This window comes from Porites lutea, chromosome 11, assembly GCF_958299795.1.
Source record: "Porites lutea chromosome 11, jaPorLute2.1, whole genome shotgun sequence".
In the NCBI taxonomy this organism is placed as follows: domain Eukaryota; kingdom Metazoa; phylum Cnidaria; class Anthozoa; order Scleractinia; family Poritidae; genus Porites; species Porites lutea.
Genome location: NC_133211.1, coordinates 1,752,587 through 1,766,172, shown reverse-complemented (window position 1 = coordinate 1,766,172; position 13,586 = coordinate 1,752,587). Strand labels below are relative to the sequence as shown.

Genomic DNA, 13,586 nt, shown 5'->3' with positions numbered 1-13,586 from the left:
AACATCTACTTAAACAATGTTCACATTTCACATACGAGTTTGCATGGTGGTCTCCTCTCTCGACTTCGGTACCTCAGTGCTGGGTGCGGTGACGATGGTGTCCCTGAGGGACTTGATCCCTCAAAGCATCCCCCACTGATGATTCTGGTGTCACCTCAGTTGTGTCCTGTTCCTCCACATCACCTGCATCCGAAACTCCTCCTGCCTTGGATGTGTTAACCAGTGGTTCAGAAAGAACTCCACACTCCACTCTTCACTTCAGCTTGGGAACTTGGGAAGTTCCGTACGTAATTATGATCTTCCTCGCCCTCCCAAGAGCTTGAAGACTGGATCCAGTGAGCACTCTTCAAATGGTCGACATGAATAAATCGTATTTGATCCTCACAGCAAACTAGGTGAGTGCGGGGACCTTTCACCCGAGTGATCCTTCCAGGGATCCACCTTTCAACTCCACACCGCCAATTACGAACCAAGACCACTTCATTCAACTTGAACTCTTGGAGTTTCACTCGTCCTTCATCGTTGTGCTCTTTCTGCTTCACCTGTTTCTCCCCCACGGCTCTGTTAAGGTTGGGTTTCTGTAGTGTGAAACAGTTCCTAATCTGTCGTCCCAAAAACAGCTCACCGCGAGATTGCCCAGTGACAGTGTGAGGTGTGCTACGATTCAAAATAAGAAAGTTAGCCTGCGCTGCAGCACTTGCTTGGTCAAAACCGTCTTGGCAGTCTGTCCAGAATGTTCAGCAGCTCCATTAGATGCAGAATGGTACGGTGGAACCCGGGTAAACTTACTCCATTCTGCTTTAAGAACCCTTTAAGACCGAAATTTATTTTTTGCACATTTTAAGATGTAAGGCTGGTATTGTTGAATGCACTGAATCTTCCTCAACATAAACTTTGTATATCTGGTAGATAAGACTTTGGGCTATCTGCCAAGCCACTTTTTATTGATAAGTAAGTAATAAATAATAATTAACAGGTTGTTAAATATTAAATTCATGTCACGCAACAAGTTGACCTTAATTGTTTTCAGTGTACTGAACTTTCAATTTGGTCATGAAAATTACAGCAGGAGTCTAAATCTAAAGCAAATTTACTGAGGATTATTTTCATACCACATTTGCCAACCTTTGATACTATCAAGATTATATTCTGTCCACAAAAAAAGCATGTTTGGGTGTTACACCTTCGTGGGCCCAACCTTATTAATTGAAAGTGAGAACTTCTCGATCACTTTCTTCAAGGAGCTAAACATAAACATCCAAACAAATGTTTTGTGGCCTTCCAGGATGAAAAAAATCTTAATCACTGGTGAATCATCAATGTGTATGCCCCGAAGAGTGAGTTTTTCCTCTTCTTCTTCTCCCTGGTTTGAAAAAATTTCACTACTCCATCCTTGCTATCTTCTTCGGTGTTCATATCAAAGCCTTCCATATCCGAAACATGCCACGATCGGGTATCTTGAAGTTTCCATCCAAAATAATCAAAAAATATTTCAAATTGGTTCAAAACAACTCAAAATGGTGAACAAAACAGTCCACTAGGCGTTGCAAAGAGGGGGGACTGGAAACTAAGTTTGAGGAAACTGCTGGTCAAATGACTGTGGGCCATATCAGATCGTACAAATTTGTTAGATTCGGTCTTAAAGGGTTAAGAAAACTCTTCCGATGCTAGCTGCGGCCCGTTGTCCGAAACCACCTCTTCCGGTATTCTGTAGCGTGCAAACACCAAGCGCAAAACCTCAGTGGTTTTCAAGCTGGTCATGGAACCCATGGGAATCAACTCCAACCCCTTGGAATAGGCATAAACGACAATCAAGAAATTCAACTTGCCCTTCTCAAAGAAATCAATGTGGATATGCTCCCATGGCTTAGCAGGCCATTTCCAAGGGTATAATGGTGCCCTTGGAGGGCACTTGCCCAAGGCAGCACAAACATGACATTGCTGAACCCTCTCAACAATAGTAACATCCAATCCTGGCCACCAAAAATAACCCCTCGCCAGCGGCTTCATCTGGCAGATTCCGTGATGCTCTTGGTGCAAGTCATCCAACAGCCGAACATGATACTTCTCAGGAATAACCACACGTAAACCCCACAACACACAGCCTCGGTCAACAGAAAGTTCTTGCTTTCGTGAAAAGTAAGGCTGCAATACTGGATCATCAAGCGCTTGGGGCCATCCATGCAAAGTGAAGTCGTACACACAAGGTAAAACTGGGTCTTTTCTAGTTGCAACTGCAATGTCCCGGGCTGTAACTGGAAGTTCTTCCAGTTAACTGATCAAATACACCTCTTCCTCCTCCTCTTGCTCTTCTAAAGATGCCTGTACCAGCTTAGACAAAGCATCTGCATTTGCATGTTCAGTGGACTTCCTATGCTCAATTTCATACTAATAAGCTGCTAAAATTAAAGACCGCCTTTGCATTGTTGCTGCTGCCAGCGGAGGTACACCAGTCTTCGGCCCAAGAATTGTGACCAGCGGCTGATGATCTGTAGGCAATGTAAACCTACGACCATACAGATGGGAATGGAACTTTTTCACTCCAAACACGATGGATAACGCTTCTTCCTCTATTTAGGAATAGTTACGCTCACTAGCTATGAGAGTTCGAGACGCAAAAGCAATAGGCTTTTCCTCGCCTTTCTCCATAACATGGGAGATAACTGCTCCTACCCCATAGGGTGATGCATCACAGGCCTGCCGAAGTGACTTCTTCAGATCATAATGGACCGGCAAAGAAGAATCTCGTAACTGCTTTTTACTCTTAACAAATGCTGTCTTGCACGCCTCCATCCACTTCCAAGGCCTATCCTTTTGCAAAAGGTCATGAAGAGGATGCAGTGTAGTCGCCAGATTGGGCAGGAACTTGCCATAATAGTGAAGCAGTCCCAGGTAAGACTTCAACTCTGTGACATTGGTAGGACTCTTGGCTTTCATGACTGCATTCATCTTCTGAGGGAGGGGACGAATGCCATTCTTGTCAATTCAGTGTCCAAGAAACTCCAAACCCGACTGGAGGAAAATGCACTTCGCATCATTCAACCTGATGCCATGTTCTTGTAAGCGCCTGAAAACTTCAGAATTGCCAAATGTTCCTCAGGGGAACCCCCTGAAATCAGGATGTCATCCAAACGGCAAACTGTGAACTTAACCCCAAACTGCAGTCGTTTGTAACGGTAAACCCTTGTGTGTGTTAATTGTTAGGTACTTCTGCGAGTCTTCATCCAGCTCTACCTGCTGAAAGGTGTGAGATAAATACTTGTCCCCCAGTTAACATCGCAAACAAATCTTCTGTATTAGGCAAAGGATACTGGTCGACATCGGCAGTTGGTTCACTGACATCTTGTCGCCACACACTCTCAGTGAACCATCTTTCTTGGGGACCAACACCACTTGCGCAGCCCAGTTACTTTGACTTACTTTGTAGATAATCCCTTCATTCTCCAGTCTTTGAAGCTCCTGCTCCACCTTTCCTTTAAGAGCATATGGAATGGGTCTTGCTTTCAGGAATAGGGGCTGTGCACCTTCACAGACTTGAATGGAGGCTTTATAGAGTTTGATGTGTCCATTCCCCTTCTCAAACAGGGGTTCATATTTATCAAGGATATCCTCCACAGCAGGCATATGAGACACCTTGAAGATGGTGGACCAATCCAGGTTCAATTTCTCAAGCCAGTTACGCCCAAGCAACACAGGCTTTTTTCCTTGAGTGACCACCAGATGTAGTTGCATTTCCTAGGTCTCTTGCTTCACAGCGACTCGAATTTCCCCCGACAAGGGTAGGGTAAAGACTCACCAGAATAGGTTTTCAAGTGGAACTGTGTTGGCTGCAATTTGGGATGCTTAAACCACTTCCTTATACTCCGCCGAAGAGACAATGGACACCGCTGATCCTGTGTCAACTTCCATGCTGACTGGCTTACCCTCTAACAATAACTAAACTTGAAACCCTGATCCTCCTTGGCCTTTAGACTTGAGAGTATACAATCCCAGTCCAGACTGCTCTTCAGTAGTACTCATAGGTGAATCAACCTCCAAATAACACCTGGATTGTATCTTGCCTTTCTTATCGCACATCTTAGTAAGGTGACCCTTATTGTGACACTTGTAACATTGTACCGACCTGGCCCAGCACCCTGATGGAGAATGCCTTCCACCACAACGAAAACAACTCATGGGGTCTCCAGTCGAATGTCCTGAACTGGCATATCTGCCGACCTTATTGACGGTATCGTCCACTGGCACACTGGTGTCTCGAAAATCTTCTTTGTTGGCTAACTCCATGGATTGTGCTGTTTCAAATGCTTTCTTAAAAGTCAAGTTTCTCTCTGCCAACAGCTTCTTTTGAATTTGCAAGCTTTTCAATCCACAAACGAGACGGTCCCATAACGCTTCTCCCAAAAAGTTCCAACTTCACACTTCAAAGCCAGTTGCTTCAACTCAATTACTAACTGTGCGACCGTTTCACTCCTATGCTGGTTCCGACTATGAAATTTGAAACGTTCTGCGATCAAAATAGGTTGAGGCGAGTAATGTGAAACCAAAAGCTCTTTCAACTCATCAAAAGACTTATATTTCGGATGTTCAGGGGCTAACAAATTCCTCAGTACGCCATATGCATCTGCCCCAATTAACGCTAGAAACGTAGCAACTTCATAATTCGCTTTGACGTAATTCGCCACAAAATACAATTCCACTCATTGTATATAACTGGCAATATCGTCTTTCTCGTCGATATCCTACTTGCCCCACAAGCGCCATCCTCGTCGCCAAATGTAATATTTAAGTCATTAATGTATGCGCCGATTTAAATGGCAGCATTTTTCAGAGCTCCTCCAAGTTTTATATTTTGTGGCTGTGAATGGCGGCACATGATAGCCGTGGCGATGAACATAACAACAAAACGTTTAATCATACACGAGGCTGAATCAACTCACAAGTATCATCACAAACATCCGTTAGAAAGCTTTAGAAATCCGTAGCACGACAAAGAAAAACTGAAACAAACGACTTACAAAATACTTGGGAAACTTGAAGAAAAACCTTAGTGAAAACTTCAGGCTATTTCACGGTGGCCTCGTGTCCACCAATGCCGAGGCCCCGTGCGCATGCTCCTAATAAACAAGGGGGTAAGCCCGCTGGTCAGGATACCAGCAGTTACATGGCTCCCCAAAATGTAAGCCTTGCCTTACATTTTAACAACAACTATAACTATCTCGATAACAGTCCTAAAACTTATTTCCAAGAAAAAGCGTTCATAAAAGCTCGGGCTCCTCGTCGGGGAATCCCGGTCTCTAAACATTACGCCTCCAAAAGTAAGACGAGCTTGTTAACAGGCCTTTCCAACTTGGAGCCATTGCCGGTCAGCACTGTCGCCGATCGGACTCGATCTTGATCATCAGGATGCGTGGCTACGACCTTACCCAAAGGCCATCTGTTTCTCGGAGACTGGTTTTCCTTCAGTAATACCACATCTCCAACCTTGAAATTTCTTTTTGGCCTAGTCCACTTGATTCTTGCTTGTAACTGTTGTAAGTACTCTTTGCTCCACCTTGACCAAAACTCTTGTGCTAGGTGCTGCGTGCGTCTCCATTTCCTTCGACAGTATAAGTCTTCTCTCTTAAATTCTCCTGGTGGAGGTAGCACGAGCCTTGTCTTTCCTGTCAGCAGCATACTTGGCGACAATGGTGGCTCTGAAAGAGGATCGCTGAGTGTCTCTACCGTCAAAGGCCTGTTATTGATTGTAGATTCTGCTTCGCAAAGGAATGTTCTCAGCGATTCTTCATCAAGACGATTACCATGCTCTCTAATAAGACCACTCATGACGTTTCTGATTGACCTGATTTGCCTTTCCCACACGCCTCCAAAGTTACTCGCGGATGCAGGATTCTTAATCCAATCGATCTTGGCTTTAAGGAGTTCTGCTTTGACCTTTTGGTCGTCTATCTCGTCAATAGCTTTCTTGAGTTCGGCTTCCGCACCAATAAAATTCGTTCCTCTGTCACAACGAATTTCTCTGACTGGTCCTCTTCTACAGATGAACCGTCTCAATGCTTGAATAAAGGAATCAGTTTCCAAGGTGTCTGCAACTTCTATGTGTACAGCCCTACTTGCAAAACAAGTAAACAATGCTCCGTATCTCTTGACGACAGACCTTCCTCGTTGTACGTGCCAAGGGCCAAAGAAATCGACTCCGCAGTAGGTGAAAGGCGGTGCTGGCTCCACGCGCGACTTCGGCAAGTCAGCCATCTTCTGCTCTCCCACGGTACCTCAAAGGTAACGACATGTTACGCATTTGGAAATAAACTGCCTGACCATCGAATTTCCACCGACGATCCAATAGCCACTAGCACGAAGCTCATTCAACGTAATTCCTCTTCCGCTATGGTGTGTTCTTTCGTGCGCGTAGCTGATAACCAGTGCGGTAATGTGGCTTGACTTTGGTAAGATGACAGGGTTTTTGAGTGACTCCGATAGTGTTGCCTTCCGTATTCGCCCGCCAACTCTCATGACACCATCACTGTCTAGGAAGGGGTCTAACGTGCGAAGCGTACTGGTTTTCTTCAGCACAGCCTTCTTCTCCTTTTCCACTTCCCGGCTACCGTACTTAGCGTTCGCTTGAACGATTTGGAGACTTCTTATTTCCAATGGAAATGCTTGTCTTTGTACTTGTTTTATGATCTCCACTTCTGCTTCCTGTAAGTTGGCGACGTTAAGTCCTGCACTTGCAGGGGTATTACTGACACACCTTTGTTCTTGTGATCCAGCACTGGACTCCTTCCCTTTAGACATGACCTTTTCTCTGAGCTTCCTCTTGTACTTTAGGCATAGTGCGACAGCTACCTTTGCTTTGTGCCAGCTTGAGAACCTGAGAAGTCTCTCAACTATGACGTCACTCTCTTTCACTACACATGTGTTAACCTTAGTGCTCTTCACTTCGGGGGAATCTGGGTCCACAGTGTCTTTGTATGACTTTTCTTTCAGCCAACTGCTTGTAGGTTTTCTAAGGAAGTCAGGGCCTTGAATCCATTGTGATTTCGCAACAAAGTCTTTAGGTGACATACCCGTTGAACCTTCGTCTGCAGTATTTGAAGTAGTTTCGACGTAATGCCACTGTGAGGGGGTGGTGTGATCATGAATGAGTTGAACACGGTTGGCAACATAGACATGAAACCGACTGGATTCGTTACTTATAAAGCCTAGGACGACTTTACTGTCCGTCCAATAGTGATCCTCAATGTTCTCATACTCTAGCTCATCCTTTAGAACATCACCAATCTTGACAGAGACTGAGGCTGCAGCTAACTCTAACCTTGGAATGCTGACGGTCTTTTTTGGCGTCACTCGCGCCTTTCCCATAACAAAAGAGACATGTACTTTGCCATGTTCGTCTTCGAGCCTTAAATACGAGCATTGACCGTAACCACACGTCGAAGCGTCAGACATACAGTGGAGTTGCGTGGACACAATCTTTCCAAACTCCAAGGGTTTAAAGCTTCTTGGTACTTTCAAACTTTCAAGTAGGTACAGCTCATTTCGCCATCTTTCCCATCTGCTGCGGGTGGCATCGTCGACTGGCTCATCCCAACTATTAGTGTGACAGATGTCCTGCAAAATTTTCTTTCCGACGAGTACTACAGGAGCGATGAAACCCAAGGGATCATAAATCGAGCTGATGGTCGATAGGATGCCTCTCCGCGTGCAAGGCTTATCCTTAAGTTCAATCCTGAAGTTGAACGTGTCAGACTCAATACACCAAATAACTCCTAACGCTCTTTCTATGGGTAACTTGTCCTGGCCAAGTGTGAGGTTCTTCACCTGTTCTGCTCTGTGTTCTTGAGGGATTGAGCTGATGATACGCTCTGTGTTCCCCACAAACTTGGTTAAGTTAAATCCACCATTTTGGCAAACTGCTTTGGTATCCTTTGCTAGCTTAATAGTCTCATCTTCGGTGCTCGCCGATTTGAGAACGTCGTCCACATAAAAGTTCCTTCTAAGGGTGTTGGTTGCTTCTGACCCATATTCATCTTCGTTGTCGTCAGCAGTGCGTTTAAGTGCATAATTAGCGCATGCAGGGGATGATACTGCACCGAACAAATGCACTGTCATGCAATACTCTTCGGCCTCCTTCTGTAAATCTCCGTTTGGCCACCATAGAAACCTGAGAAAACTTTGATCTTCCTTCCTTACTCTTACTTGAAAGAACATTTTTTCAATGTCTGCCATAAAAGCATACTTTTCTTGCCGGAACCTGGTAAGAACACCGACTAAGTTACTGCTGAGATCTGGTCCCTGGAGCAATTTGTCATTCAAGGAGTGTCCTTCGAATGAGGCCGAGCAATCAAACACCACGCGTATTTTCGTTGGCTTTTGCGGGTGATAAATTCCGTGATGCGGCAGGTACCAGGTTCTGCCCAACTGATCTTTAAGATCGTCATCCACCTTCCGAGCGTACCCTTTCGAAATGATATCAGACATAAAGCTGCAGTAATCCGTGTAATACTTGTCATCAGACATTAGACGTTTCTTGAGGCTGTTCAGGCGCTTCTCAGCTTGAGCATAGTTGTTTGGGAGCTCAGTGTTCTTATGTTTGAAAGGGAGGGGCATTTCATAGTGCAAGTCCTCGAGATGAACGATACCAGTTTCCACAGTCTCGTAGAACTTGATGTCTTCGCGCGACATTGATATTCCCTTTTCCTTTTCGGAGAAGTCAAGTTCAAACATTCGTTCAACTGCCTGCGGTGTTATCTGCTCCTTAACCGTCCTTTGAGAGACTAAATATCCTCGCGGAGATGAGGTGTCTTGCTGATTAAGATGAATTCTGTTGCACGTTAAAATGCTACTCTGACAGGGAGTATAGAGAGGACCGTTTATGTACCATCCGAGCAGTGACCGTACAGCATATGGATCTGATTCTCCACCGTAAACAATTTCTCTTGGTCGTAAGGCACTTGGACAGTTCAATCCGATAAGAAGACCCACTTCAACATCTTCCATGTAGTGGGAAAGTTCGGCACTAACATCCTTCAAATGAGACATCCTACTGATTACATCAGGTCGTGGTATTTCACTGCGGTCCGCTGGAATGATGTTTCGCGTGAAAGTTCTGGGCAACTCTAACCTTGCACTCTCGTCCTTGACATTAGCTACGACTAATCCTTCAATGGCCTTCGACGTTACGCTGTGTGTTCCATGGATTGTAGTAAGAGTGAGGTCAGTGCTACTTCCTTCAACGCCAAGAGCCTTAGCTGCGCTTTCATTCACAAACGTTCCACCGCTGGCATTGTCCAGTAAAGCATAAACTCGTATTTTCTTCGCTGGATTACTCTTATGAAACAACCAGACTAGCAATATACCCATGTTAACCGGCACATCTCCAGCTTCAGTTATGTTGCAGATGGCAGTGTGATTGCTACTAACTCGAGGTCTATCTTGAGGTTGGTTGTTGTCACCTTTGTCGTTCGATTTCTTAATTCCATCAGGATTGTGTAGTGACGTTGGATGCTGCTTGTTGCACGTCTTGCACGTTTGTCTTTCCTTGCAATGCTTTGCAATGTGCTGGTCGCTAAAGCAGCCGAAGCACAGTTTCTTCTCTACTACAAAGTCTCGACGGTCACTCAGAGATTTTTTCAAAAACTGTTCACACTCGTTTAAGTTATGAGGCTTCTTGCATAAAGAGCATACAACAGTCTGTTGATTGCTATCTTCCTGATTTACACCAGTAGCAAGGTTTGTCCCTTTTCCCCTTTTTAGCGGCTTTCTTGTAAACTTAAGATGAGTGCCTCTGTCCTTTTCATCATGATTTGGCTTGCTAACATATTGCTCTGAAAACACAGGATCTGTGGCAAGATCAGCTTGTTCACGCACGAATTGAGAGAACTCTTCGAAGTCGGCTATTCTTCCCTTTGCACTTTTTGTCCTATTGTTCCTTTCAGTCCATTTGGTTCGCAGGTACTTAGGTAACTTTTCCCACAGTTGACGCAGTACATGAGCAGTGTTTAAATCATCCATATGAGACATGCCTTTCATAGCAGACTTAGCTTGATCCAGGGCAATAGAGAAATCTTGGAGGGCTAAACCATCGTTTGGTCTGATTGGTGGCCAAGAAGACAATTTCGTGATATGGGCATTAGCTATCTTGAATGGATCACCGAATTGTCTCTTTAAAAGTCTCTTAGCTTCTTCATAGGATCCTTCCATTTTCCTTTGTAGACAACCGTTTATAATTTCTTTTGCTTTACCTGACGTGTATTGACCCAGAAAATATAATCTCTCATTGGAATCTTCAACCTTTGATTCGATTAATGACTCAAAGGCAGTCATGAATAATGGATACTCCATAGCATCACCATAAAACACGGGAGGCTCGTTCGATGGCAAAAGACTCCTTGCTTGCTGGTTGACAATAGTCTGAGACAACTCAGTTTGTTTTCATTGAATTTCCACAATGTCTTGGAAAGTATTGTCTTTGACTGACAAACTTGTCGAACAACCTTGTGGTGGTGATGGTGGCAGACACCATACCTGATCAGGAGCAGTATACGTAACAGCAGGAGTCGTTGTTAAAGATGGGTATGATGAAGAATGTACACTCGAGGGGTATTCATGGGGTTTTGCTGCATAGATGATAGTCTCTTCCTTACTCCGTGATGCACCAGTATTTATCGGTGTTGTGTAAATGGGTCCTTTCTGAGGTACCGTAAATGCACTAAGAGGACTAACTTGTAAAGGCTGTTGATACTCTGTAACGCCTAAAGAACTTACAAGTTGTTGCTGCGAAGTTGGTTCCAAACCAGCAGAGTTAACTGATTGTATTGTACAAGTCGGAGGACTTTGTGTATGAACAGGTGCAAAAGTTGACTCTTCATTCTTCATTTCTTCGTAAATCCTTTCTTCTTCCCTTGCTTGAGCTAAACTCTGTTTTAGCTCTAAATGTTCAGCTGCCATTTTAAGCGCTTGCTTTTCCTTCAGAAATGATGCTTCAATTTCCAATGCTGCAACCTTAGTTTTTGCTTCTATCAACTTAGCTTTAGATGAAATTGAAGATGAGGTGGACCGTTTAGAGTGATTTGACTTTCTTGTGTGATGAGACCCACTAGAGATAACAGAGTTTACTTCATTTGACTGATGCCTTTTCGCCTTGGATAAATATTCAATGACAGACTGTTTAAATTTAAAGACATCTTCATCGTGAGCATCGTACCATGAATTGGCATTAACAATAACAGTTTCATCTTCTAACGCGTCAACATAATTATCCTGAGCATCTTGCAGTTTAACAAGTAAATTGTTAAGACCTTCCATTTCAACTGACACAAATTCATAATTCTTAAGATCAGCAAGTAGCGGTTTCATTTTGTTTATCTGTCTAGTTACGTGACGTAACGCCACAGTTCTATGATCCTTTAACCTTTGTAACTCGTGTTGTTTACCTTTATCTGTTGGAATTTTTCTCCTTTCGCCCACTCCTAGTGCTTCAGCATCACTGACCGTCGATTTTGCTCCCATATTCAGCGAACCTTGAACCTTTACTGAATTAGGAAGTTCCGTTTCTGATGCTGCATCCGTTGGCTGAGTGTTAAGCGGCGATATAACACGAAACAGTTCCGTATCCATTGTTGGGGAGTGCGAACGCGAAACTTGCAAGCTCAGCAAATTGTCATCCTCAAAATAAGCCGCAAATTCCTTGCCTTCACCTTCCATGACCGTAAATATCCCCAGAACCGTAAAACCAGGTCAAAACTATAGATAAATAGAAGCACCACCGTAACTTTTATAATCCTTGTAAATCCATAAAGTCCATGAGGTCGTGAAATAACTGTGGCTGTGAATGGCGGCACATGATAGCCGTGGCGATGAACATAACAACAAAACGTTTAATCATACACGAGGCTGAATCAACTCACAAGTATCATCACAAACATCTGTTAGAAAGCTTTAGAAATCCGTAGCACGACAAAGAAAAACTGAAACAAACGACTTACAAAATACTTGGGAAACTTGAAGAAAAACCTTAGTGAAAACTTCAGGCTATTTCACGGTGGCCTCGTGTCCACCAATGCCGAGGCCCCGTGCGCATGCTCCTAATAAACAAGGGGGTAAGCCCGCTGGTCAGGATACCAGCAGTTACAATTTTTAGGTAAGTTTTTCACCCAAGAAGCTCTAACAAGGTCGACATGAGTTCTCTTAAACGTCTTTGGTCTCGCTACAGAGGAGTGCGTGCTGGTCGTCTTGTTCAAGAGTGCAGCAAATTTCGCCGTTTTAAAATAAGCACGATTCAGCAGCGAGGAGTCGGCAAAGGCTTAGACAAACCATCTTGGCGTGTTTCCCAGCAAGCCCACAACTCGTTAAACTGCGTTCGTATAACACCAACTTTAATCTCAACAAGGAAGGGTTCTCCATCCGCCTATGTTCCATTGCTATATCTATCGAACGTTATGTCCCTTGCTCCCAAGATTGATGAAATCTGCCATATAGTCCAATATGGAAATTTGGACTGTGTTTGTATAACTGAATCATTGCTTCGCAGTCATATTCATGACAACGTTGTCGCGCTCAGTGGCTTCAATCCAGTGCGAAAGGACAGAGTTGATATTATCCATGGAGGGGTTTGCGCATACATCAGAGACAATATCAACTTTACTATCCTGGAAGATTTAGAAGATCCATCTTTTGAAGCGCTTTGGTTAAAGTTATAACCTGCTAGTCTCCCGAGGGGATACTGTTGTATTGTGCTGGGAGTAATTTATCAGCTGCCAAATGACAACGACCCTGCAATTTTAGATTATTTGTGGCAGAGTCTGTCATTCATTGAATCAGGTCTTCCCAATTGTGGTTTGCTTATTGTTGGAGATTTCAATCGGCTAAACACCAAGTGTCTTCAGAACAGTTTTGATCTCAAACAAATTGTTACTTTCCCCACGCGAGGCGATAGAACACTAGACCTTGTCTTAACGAATCTGAAAGAGTACTACAAGGACCCCATACAACGTCCTCCCCACGGTCTATCAGATCACATGTCCGTAGAGGTACAGCCAAAGGATAGACCCCAGCTTTCTGACTCGTGATTAAAAATCAAAACAAGGGACTTGAAACCCAGCAATCGCTTGGCTATGCGCACCTACCTCCAAGAGGTTAAAGCGCACACCCTCGTTGGCAACGCACACAGCTGTGCTGAGAAAGTGACTACCTTTCAGTCAATAATCCAACATGGTCTGGATAGTGTACTGCCCTTGCGATCTAAAACGATCCACTCTAGAGACCCGCCCTAGGTTAATCCAGCCTTGAAAGACCTAATCAGACGGCGGCAAAGAGCTCTCGTGGAAAATAATCAGCCAATGTTTCGATTCCTGCAGAGCCGAGTGAACCGTGATCGAAGTTCTGCAGGCAGCGGTACTACGACTCCAAAGTTAGCCAGCTTAAGGAGTGCAAACCGTCTGCCTGGTGGAAAGAAGTTAAGAAGCTGAGAAGCATGTCATCAGCCGTTAGGGACTCAGACGAGCTAATGAGATCATTACAGCACATAAGTGAGGAGTCTCTCAGCGCCTCGGATCTGGCCAATCTGATCAACGATAGTTTCCTCTTCC

General features: G+C 44.3%; 4 protein-coding genes across 4 annotated transcripts in view; 1 reads left to right on the top strand and 3 right to left on the bottom strand.

Annotated features, from left to right (window-relative positions):
* Window positions 1-227: 227 nt before the first annotated feature.
* LOC140952363 (uncharacterized) lies at window positions 228-2,949 on the bottom strand. Its single transcript, XM_073401784.1, has 3 exons — window positions 2,589-2,949; window positions 1,830-2,249; window positions 228-724 (listed from the first exon to the last, which is right to left on the bottom strand). Exons 1-3 carry the CDS (start codon window positions 2,947-2,949, stop codon window positions 228-230), a joined length of 1,278 nt encoding a protein of 425 aa, XP_073257885.1.
* Window positions 2,950-5,301: 2,352 nt separating this feature from the next.
* LOC140952361 (uncharacterized) lies at window positions 5,302-6,249 on the bottom strand. The gene has a single exon (XM_073401781.1). The coding sequence runs from the start codon at window positions 6,247-6,249 to the stop codon at window positions 5,302-5,304; it is 948 nt and encodes a 315-aa protein (XP_073257882.1).
* A 21-nt stretch (window positions 6,250-6,270) lies between these two features.
* Window positions 6,271-10,341, bottom strand: LOC140952360 (uncharacterized). The gene has a single exon (XM_073401780.1). The coding sequence runs from the start codon at window positions 10,339-10,341 to the stop codon at window positions 6,271-6,273; it is 4,071 nt and encodes a 1,356-aa protein (XP_073257881.1).
* A 3,130-nt stretch (window positions 10,342-13,471) lies between these two features.
* Window positions 13,472-13,586, top strand: part of LOC140952356 (uncharacterized) — a 1,496-nt gene continuing 1,381 nt past the window's right edge. Inside the window, exon 1 of the mRNA XM_073401777.1 lies at window positions 13,472-13,586. This exon is cut by the window's right edge and continues 489 nt beyond it. Coding sequence (XP_073257878.1) covers window positions 13,472-13,586 — 115 coding nt within the window.

Bases quoted from the DNA above. Each gene is read 5' to 3' on its own strand.
- LOC140952363 (XM_073401784.1), bottom strand. From the start codon at position 2,949: ATGAATGCAGTCATGAAAGCCAAGAGTCCTACCAATGTCACAGAGTTG. The intron at 2,250-2,588 runs GTAACTATTCCT...TTCCAGTTACAG, and splicing joins AACTCTCATAGCTAGTGAGC to CCCGGGACATTGCAGTTGCA. The intron at 725-1,829 runs GCAAGTTGAATT...CATTCTGGACAG, and splicing joins CATTGATTTCTTTGAGAAGG to ACTGCCAAGACGGTTTTGAC.
- LOC140952361 (XM_073401781.1), bottom strand. From the start codon at position 6,249: ATGGCTGACTTGCCGAAGTCGCGCGTGGAGCCAGCACCGCCTTTCACC.
- LOC140952360 (XM_073401780.1), bottom strand. From the start codon at position 10,341: ATGGAGTATCCATTATTCATGACTGCCTTTGAGTCATTAATCGAATCA.